At 35.2% G+C, this 15156-nt stretch overlaps 1 protein-coding gene across 2 annotated transcripts in view; it reads right to left on the reverse strand.

Moving 5' to 3' along the window:
• The window catches only part of RRAGB (Ras-related GTP binding B), a 43185-nt gene that overhangs the window by 25236 nt on the left and 2793 nt on the right, over positions 1 to 15156 (reverse strand). The window contains exons 3-6 of one of the 2 annotated variants that reach the window (XM_004695318.2): positions 13584 to 13683; positions 9369 to 9452; positions 7376 to 7442; positions 4912 to 5134 (exon numbers count right to left, since the gene is read on the reverse strand). In XM_004695318.2, the coding sequence (XP_004695375.1) occupies positions 4912 to 5134; positions 7376 to 7442; positions 9369 to 9452; positions 13584 to 13683 (474 nt within the window). The remainder of the gene's footprint in view (positions 1 to 4911; positions 5135 to 7375; positions 7443 to 9368; positions 9453 to 13583; positions 13684 to 15156) is intronic. The other variant, XM_004695319.2, reaches the window with a different exon arrangement.

Genomic DNA, 15156 nt, shown 5'->3' on the forward strand with positions numbered 1-15156 from the left:
GTGAAGCCTCTCGCTGCCCCTGAGCCTCTGGCCTGTACCCCAGTTCTGTATGCACAACTAAATAAATCTTTAAAAAAAATATGGAGGAGGAAAAATATAACCCTAAAATCATATAGACAAAATCAATAAAATAAAAGAATAAACAAATAAATTTTATGTATCAACTTGTCTTGACCACAGTAATCAGACATTTGGTGAAACACCAGCTTAGATATTGCTGTGGAGGTATTTTTTAGATGAAATTAGTACTAAAATGAATAGAATTTGAATAAAGCAGATTCCCCTCCATAAAGTGAATGGGATTTATGTAATCAGAAAAAGACCTTAAGAGAAAAAGCCTGTCTTGCCCCAGCAGAAGGAATTCTACTTCCAGACTTCCTTCTGTCTCAAGCTGCAACATCACCTGTTTCCTGGGTCTTCAGTCTATCAGCCTGCCCTATAAGTTGTGATTGTTAGCTTCTGCAATTTTAAGAATCAATACCTGAAAACCAATCTCTTGATAGACACAAATGCATAGACACATACTTATTGATTTTGTTTCTCCCAGAATTGTAACTAATATATGCACACAGAAAAAACAAATGTCTGACTGAAACTGATATTTAGGGAAGGATTTTCCTTCAAGACTCCCAAATCTAACTTTTTATAGTTCTCCTAATTAATCTTAAAATACCACAAAGAATATTTATATCAGCAGTTATAAAACAATAAAATAGTAAAAATTACAAATAATTAAAAATTCTATTGTTTGTGTGTTCTATTTTTTGGTAAATTGGCTCAATGAATAAATTAAATGAAACAATAACAAAGCCCTTACAATTTCAAAGTCCACCCTACCTACAAGATTTTCTGTTGAATCAAGAGACCCAATATTAATAAGAGAAGGAATTTAAAAAACTAGATATTCAATTCATCCACGGACCATCAGTATTTCATGAGGAAATCCTATATTGTACAAAAATGAATGATGATATAATAAATAACTTTAAAGATTTTTTTTAAGTACAGGAAGGACAACAAAGAAAAAAACTAGATATTCAAAAGCAGTGTTTTAGATTGAAATATTGAATCAAACCAAGTAGGTTTGAAAGTCCCTACGTTAACCCACAAATATCCAAAATAATCAAGCACTAAACACTAAATGCAATCCTGCAACCATTTATGGGGTTAAACATTCCTGATCACAACTATTATCAAAAAAGGGTATCCTTAGACTCCTAGGTTTCAAAAAAGGAACTATATTCTTCTACATCAGCAGAACAGTATAAACTTCTTTACCCAAACTTATCTTTGGAAATATAATATCAAAACTTCAGGTTAGACTTTAAAATCTAATTCTCTCTTTTTTAAGATTCATTTATTTATGAACACAAGAACCGGGATACAGGTCAGAGGTGCAGGGGCGAGAAGATTCACCAGAGACATAGTGGAGAGTAGAACAGGCAGATGCACTGAAATACACTGCTGAGAGGAGCACTGGGTGGGTCAGGAGAGGTCTGCCACACCAGGTGGGTCACTTCCCTGGCCAGAAATTGAACTCATGTTGCATTGGTTGTGGATAACTTCATAGTTCTGTGCTTTAACCTGTTGCACCACCAGAAAACCTAATTCTCTTATTTTATATTGAATAAGCTAGAGAGAGATGTTTGTGATTTGCTGGTCATGTAATCTCAGAGCTGGCTAGGAGTTTGTCTTCGCTATTGTATTTTCTCTGCTTTAAATTTGCATGTATTCAATAAAAAAAAAAAGATAAACTTGGGCCATTCACAGTGAGATGGATGGAGCTAGAAGGGATCATGCTCAGTGAAATAAGTCAAGAAAAAAAAAAAAAAGAAGAAAGAAAGAAAAATACCGAATGGTTTCACTTATAGTAGGAATGTAGAGGAACCAGGGTGGGGGGTAATTATAATAAAGTAAAACTCAAAGTAAACAGGCAACTGTAAACCAGAGACATTCTGCAGGGGTGGAGGATAAGGGCGTAGGATCAAAACAGGGGTGTGAAGAGCACAGGGAATATGGAGATGGTACTCAGGTGAACTGGTGGTGGGAATTTCATGGGGGCTCTAATCCAGATGAAAAAGCAAACACTGTACAAAAATGAAGAATAAAAATAACATAAAATAAAAAATTAAATCCTTAGTGATTCCACATATTCAGGTTCCTTACCTAAATTGTAAATTGTGAAATAAATATATTCTCTTTCTTCTAGCTAAGGAAAATTAATAACGTTTTAAAAAACGATACATACGATCTTAACTCAAAATAGATCGAAGACCAGAATGTAAGACCTGAAGCCATAAATCTCAAAGAAAATGTAGGTGGTAAGTTCCTTGACAGCAGTTTTGTGATGATTTTTGTATCTGACTATAAAAATAAAGGCAACAAACGCAAAAATAAACAATTGGGACTATATCAAACTGAAAAGTCCTGCACAGCAAAAGAAATCATTAACAAATTGAAAAGGTGACCTATAGAAAGGAAGAAGATATTTGAAAATCTTCTATTTGAAAAAGGGTTATTATCTAAAATATATAAAGAATCCATATAACTGAGAAGGCAAAAGGCTATCCGATTGAAAAAGGGCAGAGGATATAAACATATTTTTTCAAAGAAACATACAGATTAACAATAAGCATATAAAAGATCCTCTGCATCACATATCAGGAAAATGCAAATCAAAACCATAATGAGATGTCACCTGACATCTGACAGAATAACTTATTACAAAGAAATGACAGGTGTTGGTGAGGATATACAAAAAAGGGAGTTCTTCTGCACTGTTGTTGTAAATTGATGTAGCACCTATGAAAATAGAAGTGATTTTTCCTTCAAAATAGAATTAACCTATGATCTAGAAATTCTATTTATGGGTATTTATCCAAAGAAAACATTAATTCAAAAAGATATGTGTGCTCCCACATTCCCTGAAGCATTATTTAAATAGCTAAAATATAGAAACAACTTAAGCATCTATAAATGAAAGAATGAATGAAGAATTTGTATTATATGTATAGCTTAACAGTGCCTTAGTCAATGACAGGCAACATAAATGATGATGACCCCAAAAGGTTATACCATATATCCTAGGTGTGTAATAGGTTATATCACTGAGGTTTGTATAATTACACTGTGATGTTCACAGAATGTTGAAATCACGGAAGGACACATTTCTCAGAATGAGCCCTGTAGTTAAGTAATGCATTACTGTAATACAATGTATTCCTATTCATCCATAAAAAAGAACAAAATAGGCCCTCCCTGGTGGCGCAGCGGGTTAAAGCACAGCACTGAGAATCTGAAGCCACTTCCGCATGAGTTCGATTCCCGCCTGCCGCCTGCCCCGGAGGAGACCACATGGCGAGCCAGACCTCTCCTGACCTGCCCGCTGCTCCCCTCAGCAGTGTACTTCGTCAATCTGCCTGTTCTGCTCCCCACTCTGTCTCTGGTGAAGCCTCTCACCGTCCCTGAGCCTCTGGCCTGTACCCCAGTTCTGTATGAATAAATAAATAAATCTTAAAAAAAAAAATATTACCATTGCAACATGGATTTAAATTGATGGCATTATGCATAAGTAAAATAAATCTGAGAAAGATAAATAGCGTATCTTCTCACTTATATGTGGGATCTTTAAAAACAAAATCTTAGATACAGAGACAGGGATTTATGGCAGGGATTGAAGAAATTAAAAGGGCTAATAGGTACAATCTTCAAGTTATGTGGATCATGAGGATTAATGCCTAACATGGTGACTGCAGTTTAATAATATCATATTGCACATTTGGCAGTTAAGAGATCTTAAAAGTCCTCATCACAGGAAAAAAATTGTAATTATGTATAATGATGGACTCTAACATAGTGATCACTGTATAGTATATATATTGAATCATTATACTGTCCACCTGAAATTAATGCCATATATCAATTATACTCCAATAAAAATACATACATACATACATAAAAAAAACCCCTGAGATAAAGTAGTTTAATCAGTGATTGGCCTAAGTAGTTCTACTGAGCATAGGAGAGAAATAGATTCACTTCCAATAGACTTCTTGTACCTTACAGTAAATTCCCTTGCATAGCAGTTTTGTTTTGTGTAAGTTAAAAAGTGTTTCTCACATACAAACCAGAGACATTCAATGGGGGTGGAGAGGAGAATGGGATCAAAACTAGGGCAGGAAGAACACACAGCACTATGGTGATGGCACATGGGTAAACTGGTGGTGGAAAGTCCACAGGGACCACAACGGAGATGAAAAAATGCACAAAATGAAGAATGATGTAATATACATACATACACATACATAAGTGCACGCACGCGCACGCACGCACACACACACACACGTATAAATTTTAAAAAAGAAGCACATTTCCAAGAGAGACTGGCTTTCATTCTTTGTAATGAATAACAGTAACTGCTAGGATTTTTTCTTTAAAGTATATTTTCATTTTTGTCAACAGAAATAGTCTACTCCATCTCTCAGAGATGATAAGAGAACAATACAGACTCCATTGAGGGGGAGGGAATAACATTCTTTGAAAATTTACTTCACATGTTGATAAACACTATGATTGCTCAATGGAAATGAATAAAACTAAAATTAATAGAAGTGTATTTCAAAATTTTAGCAATCATAATTCTGCAAATATTTACAACTAAAATGACATTGCTAGTAAAATAGAGTGACATTTATTGTTTCAGTAAACTACTGTGATGTTTCACTGAACTTCAAATGGAGGCAAAATGCTTCAAGGAAAATCTCAAGGTATAAGTAAGCAAGTTACCTGGAAGATAAAATAAAGATTTTTAATTAAAAAAAAAGACAACTTTATTTTGAAAGCTTATGCTGAGAATTTTTTTCCTGAAAAAGAATGGTATAAAAACCATTTTCATAAAACACCCTTTCTTACCAGGTCCCGTTGATCCTCCTGTACCAGGTCCATTTTGTGCACCAAACAAAAGATTTTGGCATCTGGAGAGTTCTGCAGAATGGCCTCTAGGCATGACTGGTAATAATGCATATCCTTTTCCAGTTCCCGGCTCTCCACATCAAAGACATAAATCAGAACCTCCACATTTCGGAAGATATTATCCCGTTGGCTAGTGAAATAATTCTCCATGAAGGTGTCCTGTCTAGTAGGAAAAAGTAATCTAGGTGATAAGCAAGTCCTTAGTTTAGTCACTCTTACTTAAGGTCTATTTGTGTTAGCTTAATCAATACAAATTATACTATGAAGGCTTTAAAGCATAAATAGCAAATGGGTCTCATCTTACCTTTTCACTTTATATACTATACCTTAAGCTGTACCATCCTTTGCCCCACTCTTTGTGTTTCAAATATACTTCCCTTAGTTATTGTGGCCCATGGTCTATCCACCAAGGGGCCTTCACACATGCTACTCACTATCTCACCTATTATTTCCCTACCTCTATAACTAATTAATTCCTACTTGTCTTTTTATATTTCAGTCCAATCCATTTATCTTAATAAAATCCATCTCTGACCTCTCTGACTTGTGTAAAACATCATAGTCATCATACCAACACTTTATTCTTATTTTCAACTTTACAAGTGCGATGTTACATGTGTTTACAGAAGGTTTTAATCAATGGTATTTACTTCCCAAGACAGAAAATTCCATAAGGTAAGGACAATGTCTTTGACTGTTTATTACTGATTCCCACCTTTTATTTAACACAGAATCTAGGAGCTCAATGAGTAAGAGTCAAATATTCTAAACGATATGAAAATGACTTCATGGTAACTTTTTAACAGTGCTGTTCTTTGCTCCTTAGACTGTGAGTGCTTCCAATTACCAGCTGCTTAACAGAAAACAGTACAGTTTTATTAAGGAAAAATATCATCAACCTAGCTTCAAGTCCTACACTTTGCTATTAATTAGCTGCGTGGCCTTGGAATATTCATCTCTCTGCAGTGCAGATCTTTTATATGCAAAAAAATGCAGAAAACATCTTAATGCCTGAAAGTAAGGGATTCAGACTATTCTCTTGATACCATTTACAGAATTGGAAATAATGAGAATTCATACTTAGAAAACTGCTAGGTGATATTAAGAGATACATCTATTACCAGTAATGGAGTCATTCTTTTTAGAGACTTTTTGGCTATTATATTGTTTTTTCAACTAATATTCATAAAGTATCTACTTTATGACTGGCTTTATACTAGGAGCTAGGAAACAGTAAGCTAACAACTATTTATATTGTAAGGTGCTTGATTATACATATTTGTACATACATCTTGCTTGTCAAATAAACCTATGCGTTGTTATTATAATTATCCCTACTGCACAGATTATGAGACTGAAGTTCAGAGCTTAAATGATCTACCCAAGATAACAAAGCTAACAAAACAGAAACGCAAACCGTAATCTACCTCCAGAACATATGTCCCTAGCCACTGTATATTACGTACTGCGGCTGCAGCAAAAAGGTACAAATGGTCATAGGGTAGGGAGTGATGATGCATACAAGCACAGCAGGTGTGTATTTGTCAGGAGATATTCCAAAAGTGCTTTGACTATGAGAGGGAAAACTGCCAACTACTCCAACAGTGAATAATTCAACTCTAGAATATGTGCTCAGGTCTGATCTATAATGCTCGGACTTCTTGGGAATAATTAAGGACATAACAAAGAATGGGGGGGCATGGTGTGATAGTTTGGCAGTATAAAAGCTTGGCAGTGATAAAAGGCCACCTGAGAGGGAAAAATTTACCTGCAAAATGTGCAGTTTATGGTATACTGTTTAAACATGTCTATGCGTTTAAGCATCTCCCTATGTGGGAGAATATTTTCGTAATTACATAAAAGGTACAGGTCTTTATATTAAATCAAGTGCTCATTCAGGAGGAAGAGGGGAAGGAAGAAGGAAGGAACAAGAACAAAGTGGGGAGGAAGCATAAGGATCTATGGTGGTAGGCTACAGTTTCTTTGGTGGTGGGTGTGGTATGGCAACATCAATCTTATAAAGTAAACAACAACGTAAAACAATCCTAACTCAATAAAAAAATACAAAAAATAAATAAAATTTTAATCATCTTGTTAATTTCCACATCCCAAAGCATTCTACTTCTATTTATTAATTGAGAAATAATGTAATGGTGTCCCACAAGTTAAAAATAAACATTCAACTAAACTGATACCTTTAAGTAAGAATATTTAGTGTATGCTCTTTGTGGAGCATGTTGATATTAAAATTTCTGAAGAAGAAAAGGCACCAATTCTGAAGTAATTTCTAGCAAAATTACTATTAAAAATTAGAGATACTATAGGTGTATTCTCTGTAGTGATTATATTAGATGACATGATTATTGCTACTGACGTCACAAGCAAGTAAATAGATGGTACTTACCCACCACAGTCCCACAGGTTCAATACCAGGTTTCCCAGAAATCGAACATGAGAATGTTCTACATCAACTAGAAGACAAATGTGACAAATCTAATAATTGTAACATGAAAGGTGAAAATCAAAACAAACAAAACACTGCCCCATGGAATTCAGGACAAAGTGGAGTGAAATGCTCAAAGCCAAAACAAGAAGGTGATTTTTAGCTAGTAGTATGGTTTAGTGGCAAGGTAGGCACCTGAACTACCCTTAGATAAAGAACTGGCTCTCATGTAAGTCATTTTATTTTTTAGTAGTTTAGTGCATAAAGCAGAACAATCTCCAATTATAATGTTAAAATTTCAACACACAAAACAGACAGATCATTTAATAGCTCTTCCCTGACCTAGCTACCCCTACCAACACCATCCACAAAAAATTTAAAATTTAAACAACAAAAAAAGCAGACACAAACCAAACATAAGTCATAATCAAATTAATTCTCTCTACTGATTTCCTTATTTTGGTTAATGACCCTACCATTCTCCCTTTTATTTTGGGGGTGAGGGTCATTTTTCCTCCTCTCTTCACATTTAATTCATTGCCATTTTCTTGTAATGTATCTGAAGTCTTGTTTCACAGCTTGCCACTAACATTAAGAAAGTTTTACAGCATGCCACTAACATTAAGAAAGTTCCTTATCTTTCCAAGCCTATACAACTACTATATCTCCACTACCTCCACCAGGAGCCTTACCAACTTTACTTCATCCTACAGGCTATTGCTAAGTTCATCTTCTTAACACTTTGAACATGTCACTCCCCATTCAAAAAACTAACAATGGTTCCTCCATGCCTACTGGGAGCACAGGGTTGGGGTGGTATTCAAGGTTCTTCATTATTTGGCTTCCAATCTACTGTTATATCCCCCAAATAATTCACAGTAAAGCTTTTTGCTCCAGTCCAATTTGGCTTATTCATAGTCCTCCCAAATCCCATAACTCCCACAACATACCTTATATCAGGGGTCGCAAACTTGCTAAGAGGGGCCAGGCCAGCAATTGTATACCTGAGCAAAGCTGATCAAGTGTAGAGAGTAAATTCCACTCAAAGGGAAGATGGAGTGGGTAGTAATTACTCAGCTCTAGTTGTTTGTTATGTAGGAACGTAGGCTCAAGATTTAACAGGATTTAATTATAAGTGGGAAGCCTAGATTTTTATGGAAACTTACATATTAATAACTAATTCAAATTTTTTGAAAACATTGCATAGGCCAAACAAAACACATATGTAAGTCTTATCCAGCATACAGGCTGCCTGTTTGCGACCTCTGCCTTACACTTTGCCTCCCCACCCTGTATTTTGTCTACTCTGTCCATCTGCCTAGTAAATCCTCCCCACCTTTCTGTCAAAGTTAGATTCAGCTTTTGAGATACAGTTTAAATCCCATCTCCTCTAAAAGCCCTACCTAGCCACCCCCACTTACCGTGGTCACACCCTCTGAATTTATTCAAACATTTATAAGCATCTACTCTCTGCCAGGCACTAAAAATCACAAAGCAGAATAATGAAAATTTTAGTCCAGGAAATTACTCAAAGTCTAGCAATTGAATCTTTACAATGTATGTGACAGTCAAATAATTACATAATGGTGTTAATTCAATTACCAACTCAAAGATGTTACTTAAACAGATTGCTATTTAACTTTTGTAAGTATATCTCTTCATAAACCAGCTAAATATTTTTTAAAATCCATGGACATTGGAGTCAAACATCTTAGTTCAAATACAGCCCTATCTTTCTGTGTGCCCTTGTACAAAGCACTCAATCCCTCAGTATTAGCTTTCTCTTCTATTAAAAAATAAAAAAGATGTAGTGGAGGACATATAACTGACCTCACAGGATTACTGTAAAGGTTAAAGGATTTATCATAGATAAAGTGCCTGGCAAGTAGTAGGTGCGCAAACTACTTCCCTTTCCCCTTTACTTCCCCCTCCTTGAAAAGGAATCATATCTTACATGTCTTTGTATTTCCAACAGAGTCTACGAGAGAGTAGGTGCTCAAACTGCTATTAATTTGAAGACTATGTAAACGGTCTAGTACTAAAAAAAAAAAATGGAAAGAAGTGCTACTGAGAAAAGGAAAGACAATAACAAAAGAAGTGACAGGATTCAGTGACTTTAGATATGGATTACATGAGATAGAAATCTGGTCTCTACTCCCATATCATAGAAATTGTTCTCAGCAAGTGACCAATGATCCCATTACCAAATCCAGTGGACATTTAATCCTTGTTTGAATTTTGCAACATTACACTGTTGACTAAATCTTCTCAAAAATTTCTCTTCTCTTGGCTATAATATCATACCTATAATCTCTCTGGCGTATCTTCCTTCACAGATCCTATTCTTCTTTCTGTCCCTTCAATGTTGAAGTTCTCTGGGATTTGATACTTGGCTACCAACTCTTGTGCATTCCCCCAGGCAAGATAATTTAATTAATCTTATTCACCATTTGTATGTTGATAACTCATTAATATATATTTGTAATACAGAATTCTCTTTTTCAGGACCAGATATTGGACATCATCCCTTGAATAAACCACAAGTATCCCAAATTTAATATATCCAAAATTACTAACTTGCAATCTACCCATTCTGCAAAATCTATTCCTATTTTTGTCTTCGCCATCTCAGTGAATTTGACCTGTTACTTAAGTATAAAACTTAGCTTCATCCTTGAGTCAGTTCCTTCATTCCCCTCTCCCCAAAAATCTACTGGCAAGTCCTATTGATTCTACCTCTATAGTAAATCCATTTGCTTCTCACCCTATCCAATACCACCACCCTAATCAAGTTATGTCTCCATTGCCACTTATCTGGTCTACTAAAATTGTTTCCAAATTTCCTGTTTCTATCTTTGCTTCCCTCCAACCTATTCTCCATATTATAGACATCACAATGTCTTCAAAATACACATTTTATCCCACACTTTCTCACGAAGGCATGTCTTTGCACATGTATATTTGTATGCTTCCAGAAAAAAAATAAGTCAAGAGGATAACCTCAAACTACTAATTGTAGTTGTTTCTAGAAAACAGGACTGAAAATGAGGGATGGAACAGATTTTGATACTTATGATAGTGTTTGAACTCTTCACAAGTATTTTGTAATTAAAACTGAATTATCAAAAATAATAAAATCTGATCATGTTACTTTTCTGTTTAAAACTTTCTAGGGGCTACCATACATCTTCAGTTCAAACTACCTATAGCATGGTATACAAACTTGGTTTATAAGGCATATAATAATCTAAGTCCTACTTTCCACCTCCTTCTTTAGTCTCATGCTTCCTCTATGATACTCTACTTTTCCTTCTCTTCCTGTCCTACAGCCATAGGAGCAACTGAAAGGAACCAAGAACAGAGATTTAGGGACTCACATACATTTATGGGGCAGAAAGAAGAAAATATTATCTTTTTTAAAAAAAGAGGGAGGGCTGTTAAAGATAAAGGAAGGAAATCAGAGTAATCAAACATTAAATAACAGCCAAGAGAACAGAGAATTTTGAGAAGGTAGGAAATTTTGTATCCATCAACAGTGCTTGAGACTAAACACTCTATAATCTTATTTGTAGTGACAAGTTTACTATTTCAACAAACACATCTTAACAGTCACCTAATAAATTAATAATACCATCATTCTGTATTCTTCAAATTTTCAAAACACAGTAAGTCTCTGGACCTTTTTCAGCAGTGACTAGAAAAACACTAAAACATTAAGGTGACATAATATTTTGGAAGATGTAATCTCTTATTACTTTTAAAGAAAGTAAGTGCATACAAAGAAATTGCAAATAAAATTCAATGTACTCTAATTATTCTATAAACTTTAGCAATAGAATCCAGACCTTTCTTCAGCAATGAAAAATTAATTAATGATACACTAAAGCATTAAGACAAACAAATTTAGAGTATACTTTTACTACCTTTAGGGAAATACAATAATTGCTAACAATGTATTATAAATATCCTAATTGAGGTATCTTTAAGGGCAAGAACTCTGTCACAGGAAGTTTTAGAAAGCACTTATTGAATAAATGGCCTGCTTTAATGTATACTTTCACATAATTTGCAACATTCTGCAACTTTTAGTGATGTTGGTAGATTATTTCAAAACTATTTTAAGAAGCCTGCAAAATTCTGAAATTTGGCTGCAAAATTCACTAGGCTTAAGTTAGTAAATCAAATTAGATGAGCTAAAAACAAAAGTTAATTGCACTAGAAAGGTACTTCAATAAGATATACAGAATTTTGAAACAAAGAAAATTAAATCTTCAGCATAATGATTAGAGCAAGAACACAGATTGACATTCTACTTATAACATTTGCCAGTTGAGTTAGTTTAACTTCTAGGTTATATTTTCCTCATCTAGTAAAATGATGTTAAAAGAGAACTAAAATAAATAGCATAAAATAATTCAGGTTATTTAACTTGGAACAATAGGAAAAATTTAATCTAAAATTAAAATCTAGCAAACCAAGACAGGTAGAAATTTGGACAGGTATATTCTAAAAGGAAGTCTCTCAAGGCATAACAGGTCAAATAACCCTATCTAGACCCAAACTTTTGAGGAATGACTTAGATTAAAAACTAGATGAGGTGCAAAGTTAGGAAGGCTAGTTAACATATCAGAAGAGAGAACAAGTAGCTAAAATTAAAATAGAATCCTACCCTTTTTCTATAGATCAAGACAGTGAGACCCAATGAGGTAGTGATTTCATAGCTAATAAACCAAACACTAGGTGCAGTAACACATCATGGACTAAAATAAACAAATTATTTAATAGGTTCAAAATATTAAGTTTACAAGAACCAGATGTTGTTTTAATAATGACGTATGTGTGTGTGTTCATACACACACAGAATATGGTTGTTGTTTTGGTATAATTCAGTATAATCCACAAAAGGAGGTTTAGATTGTTAACTCTGATATCCAAAACAAGAGATGCCATGATCAGACTGCATTTTATTCAAATCTTAGTACTTTAGAAAAATGCAGACAGGTTCAAACAAGTCTTTAAAAGTGTTTCAAAATGATGTGAAACAAAAAATAAATCGAAGAACTGCAAATGTTTAACTTAAGGAAGCTATGATTTGGGAGTTAGGGATGATTAGGATAGACAGAGACACTAATCACAAATATTTGTAGAGGCTCAAGAGAACAGAGAGGGGACCAGCTAAAAGAAAAGGGAAATGGACTTGTGATTCTCCTTAAGAAAGAGCTTTCTAACCGTTGAAGCTGCCCCAATTATGAGAGTCTATACTATACTCCAACCACTTTAAGAATAGAAATTAGGTTTACTTTTCTTTTGTATCCTAGGGTCTGGAACATAAGGTTTCAAAAATGTGAACTGTTTTTCAAACTAGAGCAAGATACTTTACGAAGTAGCAGTTGGCTTGTCCCTAAAAGCATTCGAGATACTAGAAGCCTAGATCAGGAATCTGTGAACGCCAGTTAACGCAACGCTTTTGTCATCTAGAAGCCAACGACCAAAGAAAATCAGAAAGAATGGATTCTGTAAAATGAAGTGGCATTACCACCCACAGACAGAAGGGGTCTCCAAGGAGCACAGATCTACTGAACTGGCAGCCATGGCAGCCCAATTAGCTTAGGTTAAGAAACCAGACATAATATTCAAATCAAAAGGCAATGAAACATTTCTTATCAGAGCTGGAACTCCAACAAAGACATCTATGTATATTCAGGAAGAGATGTAACAGAATGTAGATCAGGTGTTAACCTCCGACTAACAGCCTCTAGCCCCATCAGTTTACCCTTTAATGAAGACTAGGACTAACTACTGCTTTTAAAAAATCTTAGATTTCACTATTAGTTTTTTTTAATACTATCAATTAATTTTCCATTTATATAATACTAGTTAAAAGCAAACACTTTCCCGCAAAATAAGTAAAAGATTCCCTATGCTTGCTTAGGAAGAAGACTTTTAAAAAAATGTTGGGCAAAAGCATCCTACGTGGTAAGCAACCCATAAAGGAGAGAGCAAGCAGCAGAAACCAAAATTAGACTACACTCTCTGATAAGGAATGAAGACAGGGTAAGCATGCTGCAAAATAAATTTTTCAACCTCTGCATTCCCAATTACTGCAATCAAGTGTCATGCATATTAATAGGTAAGATCACCTGACTTACAATAAGATAAAACATCTTACTTGTTGCACCAAGGCGACGAGTGTCTCTGGCAATATAATTTGCAAAGATAATAGACCTCATGCTGGTCTTACCAGACCCACTTTTGCCCATCAACAGCACCTAAAGACAAAGTGGGAAAAAAGTTAGAAGTGTAGAGTAAATTCAATTAACTAAAAGGCCCTTCCTGGTGGCACAGCATATTAAACACAGTACTGCACGCTAGCAGCAGCCACCTGAGAGTTCGATCCCTAGCCCCGGACGGACATGATCCATATGGCGCAGCACACCTGTACTGACCCGCCTACTGCTCCCCTCAGCAGTGTACTTGGTTAATCTGCCTGTTCAGCCCCCGACCCTGGTGAATCCTTTCACCACCTCTGGCCTGTACCCCAATTTAGTATAAATAAATATTTTTTTAAAAAGATCGAATTCCTCCTGTACTGTTTTACCAATAGTACCAACAAACTGGTATGGATATTTTAACAAACTGGTTTCCCAGCGAAAAGTGAACACAGAAATCCAGAAGCCCAGGTGCAAGGCAATTACCCACCCTGGGTCAGACAACCTCTTAGCAACTGAATCAGAAGTGACCATGTTATGCTTTTAACACAGACTATCATAGATTCAGAAATGTTAATGAAATACCAACGTGGGAGGAAACTTAATTTTGCTCTCAGATAATCTTATGTGTTATGCACTAATCTATCTGGCAGGCGATTTCAGTATAATTCAAGGTTCCTCCTCCTGTTCAAGGTCAATCTTTCCACCTATGCCCTTGATCCTATCTCATCCTGTCTACTTACCTCTGTGTTTTGTTCCATTAGCTATTGTATGCCTCCTTTTTCTTTTCAAAAGTTTGACTTATAAAATCAAGTCCCTAAGCTACATATAAGACTTCCTTTAACTGTGACTCTATTTAAAGTCCATCCATACTGAACTGAAGAGCTTGTAGCACCTTTGATTGCTCCCAATATTCAGCGAGCCCTATTCAATGTGTTTGTTTCATGCTGCTGTCTACCACTGACTTTCCCATCGCGGCTTCCTTTACCTATCCACCATTCATTCTTCAGAATGTGGTTCAGTAATCATCTCAAGAAGCATCTCTGATCCTGCTGCCCTACACTGGCTTAGGTGTGTCTCAACTCTGCTCTCCCATGGCATTTTTAGTGCATTGCAAAAATTGTAATGCGCTTCATTATCCAGTATTTTTTGATATGTCCCTTACTAAACTCTGAGCTCCTGAATGGTAGGGAGAGCTCCCTTTGTATTTACGTGCCTACCATATAAGAGGTGCTCAAATATATTTCATCAAAACAAATATAAAAAATAAAAATGCTTTTAACAATGAGCACTGTTCTAATGGGAAAGGTACCCTTACCAAGGTGAACAGTTTTCTTGTCAATTCCAGCATTTAATGAAGACAGAAAAGCACCAAATGCTTTTCTGCAGATTCTTGTAATAAGAGGGTATTGAGGAAGCTTTTGGAAGTTTTTCAAAATTGAATTTTATTACACATAGTTCCAACTGCCTTGCTTTTCAAGTAAAGCAGAAACATGTTCTATTTTCAATCCTAAAATATTTTACAAAAATTTC

Source organism: Condylura cristata, unplaced genomic scaffold (genome assembly GCF_000260355.1).
Source record: "Condylura cristata isolate star-nosed mole 26May11 unplaced genomic scaffold, ConCri1.0 scaffold00059, whole genome shotgun sequence".
Taxonomy (NCBI): Eukaryota; Metazoa; Chordata; class Mammalia; order Eulipotyphla; family Talpidae; genus Condylura; species Condylura cristata.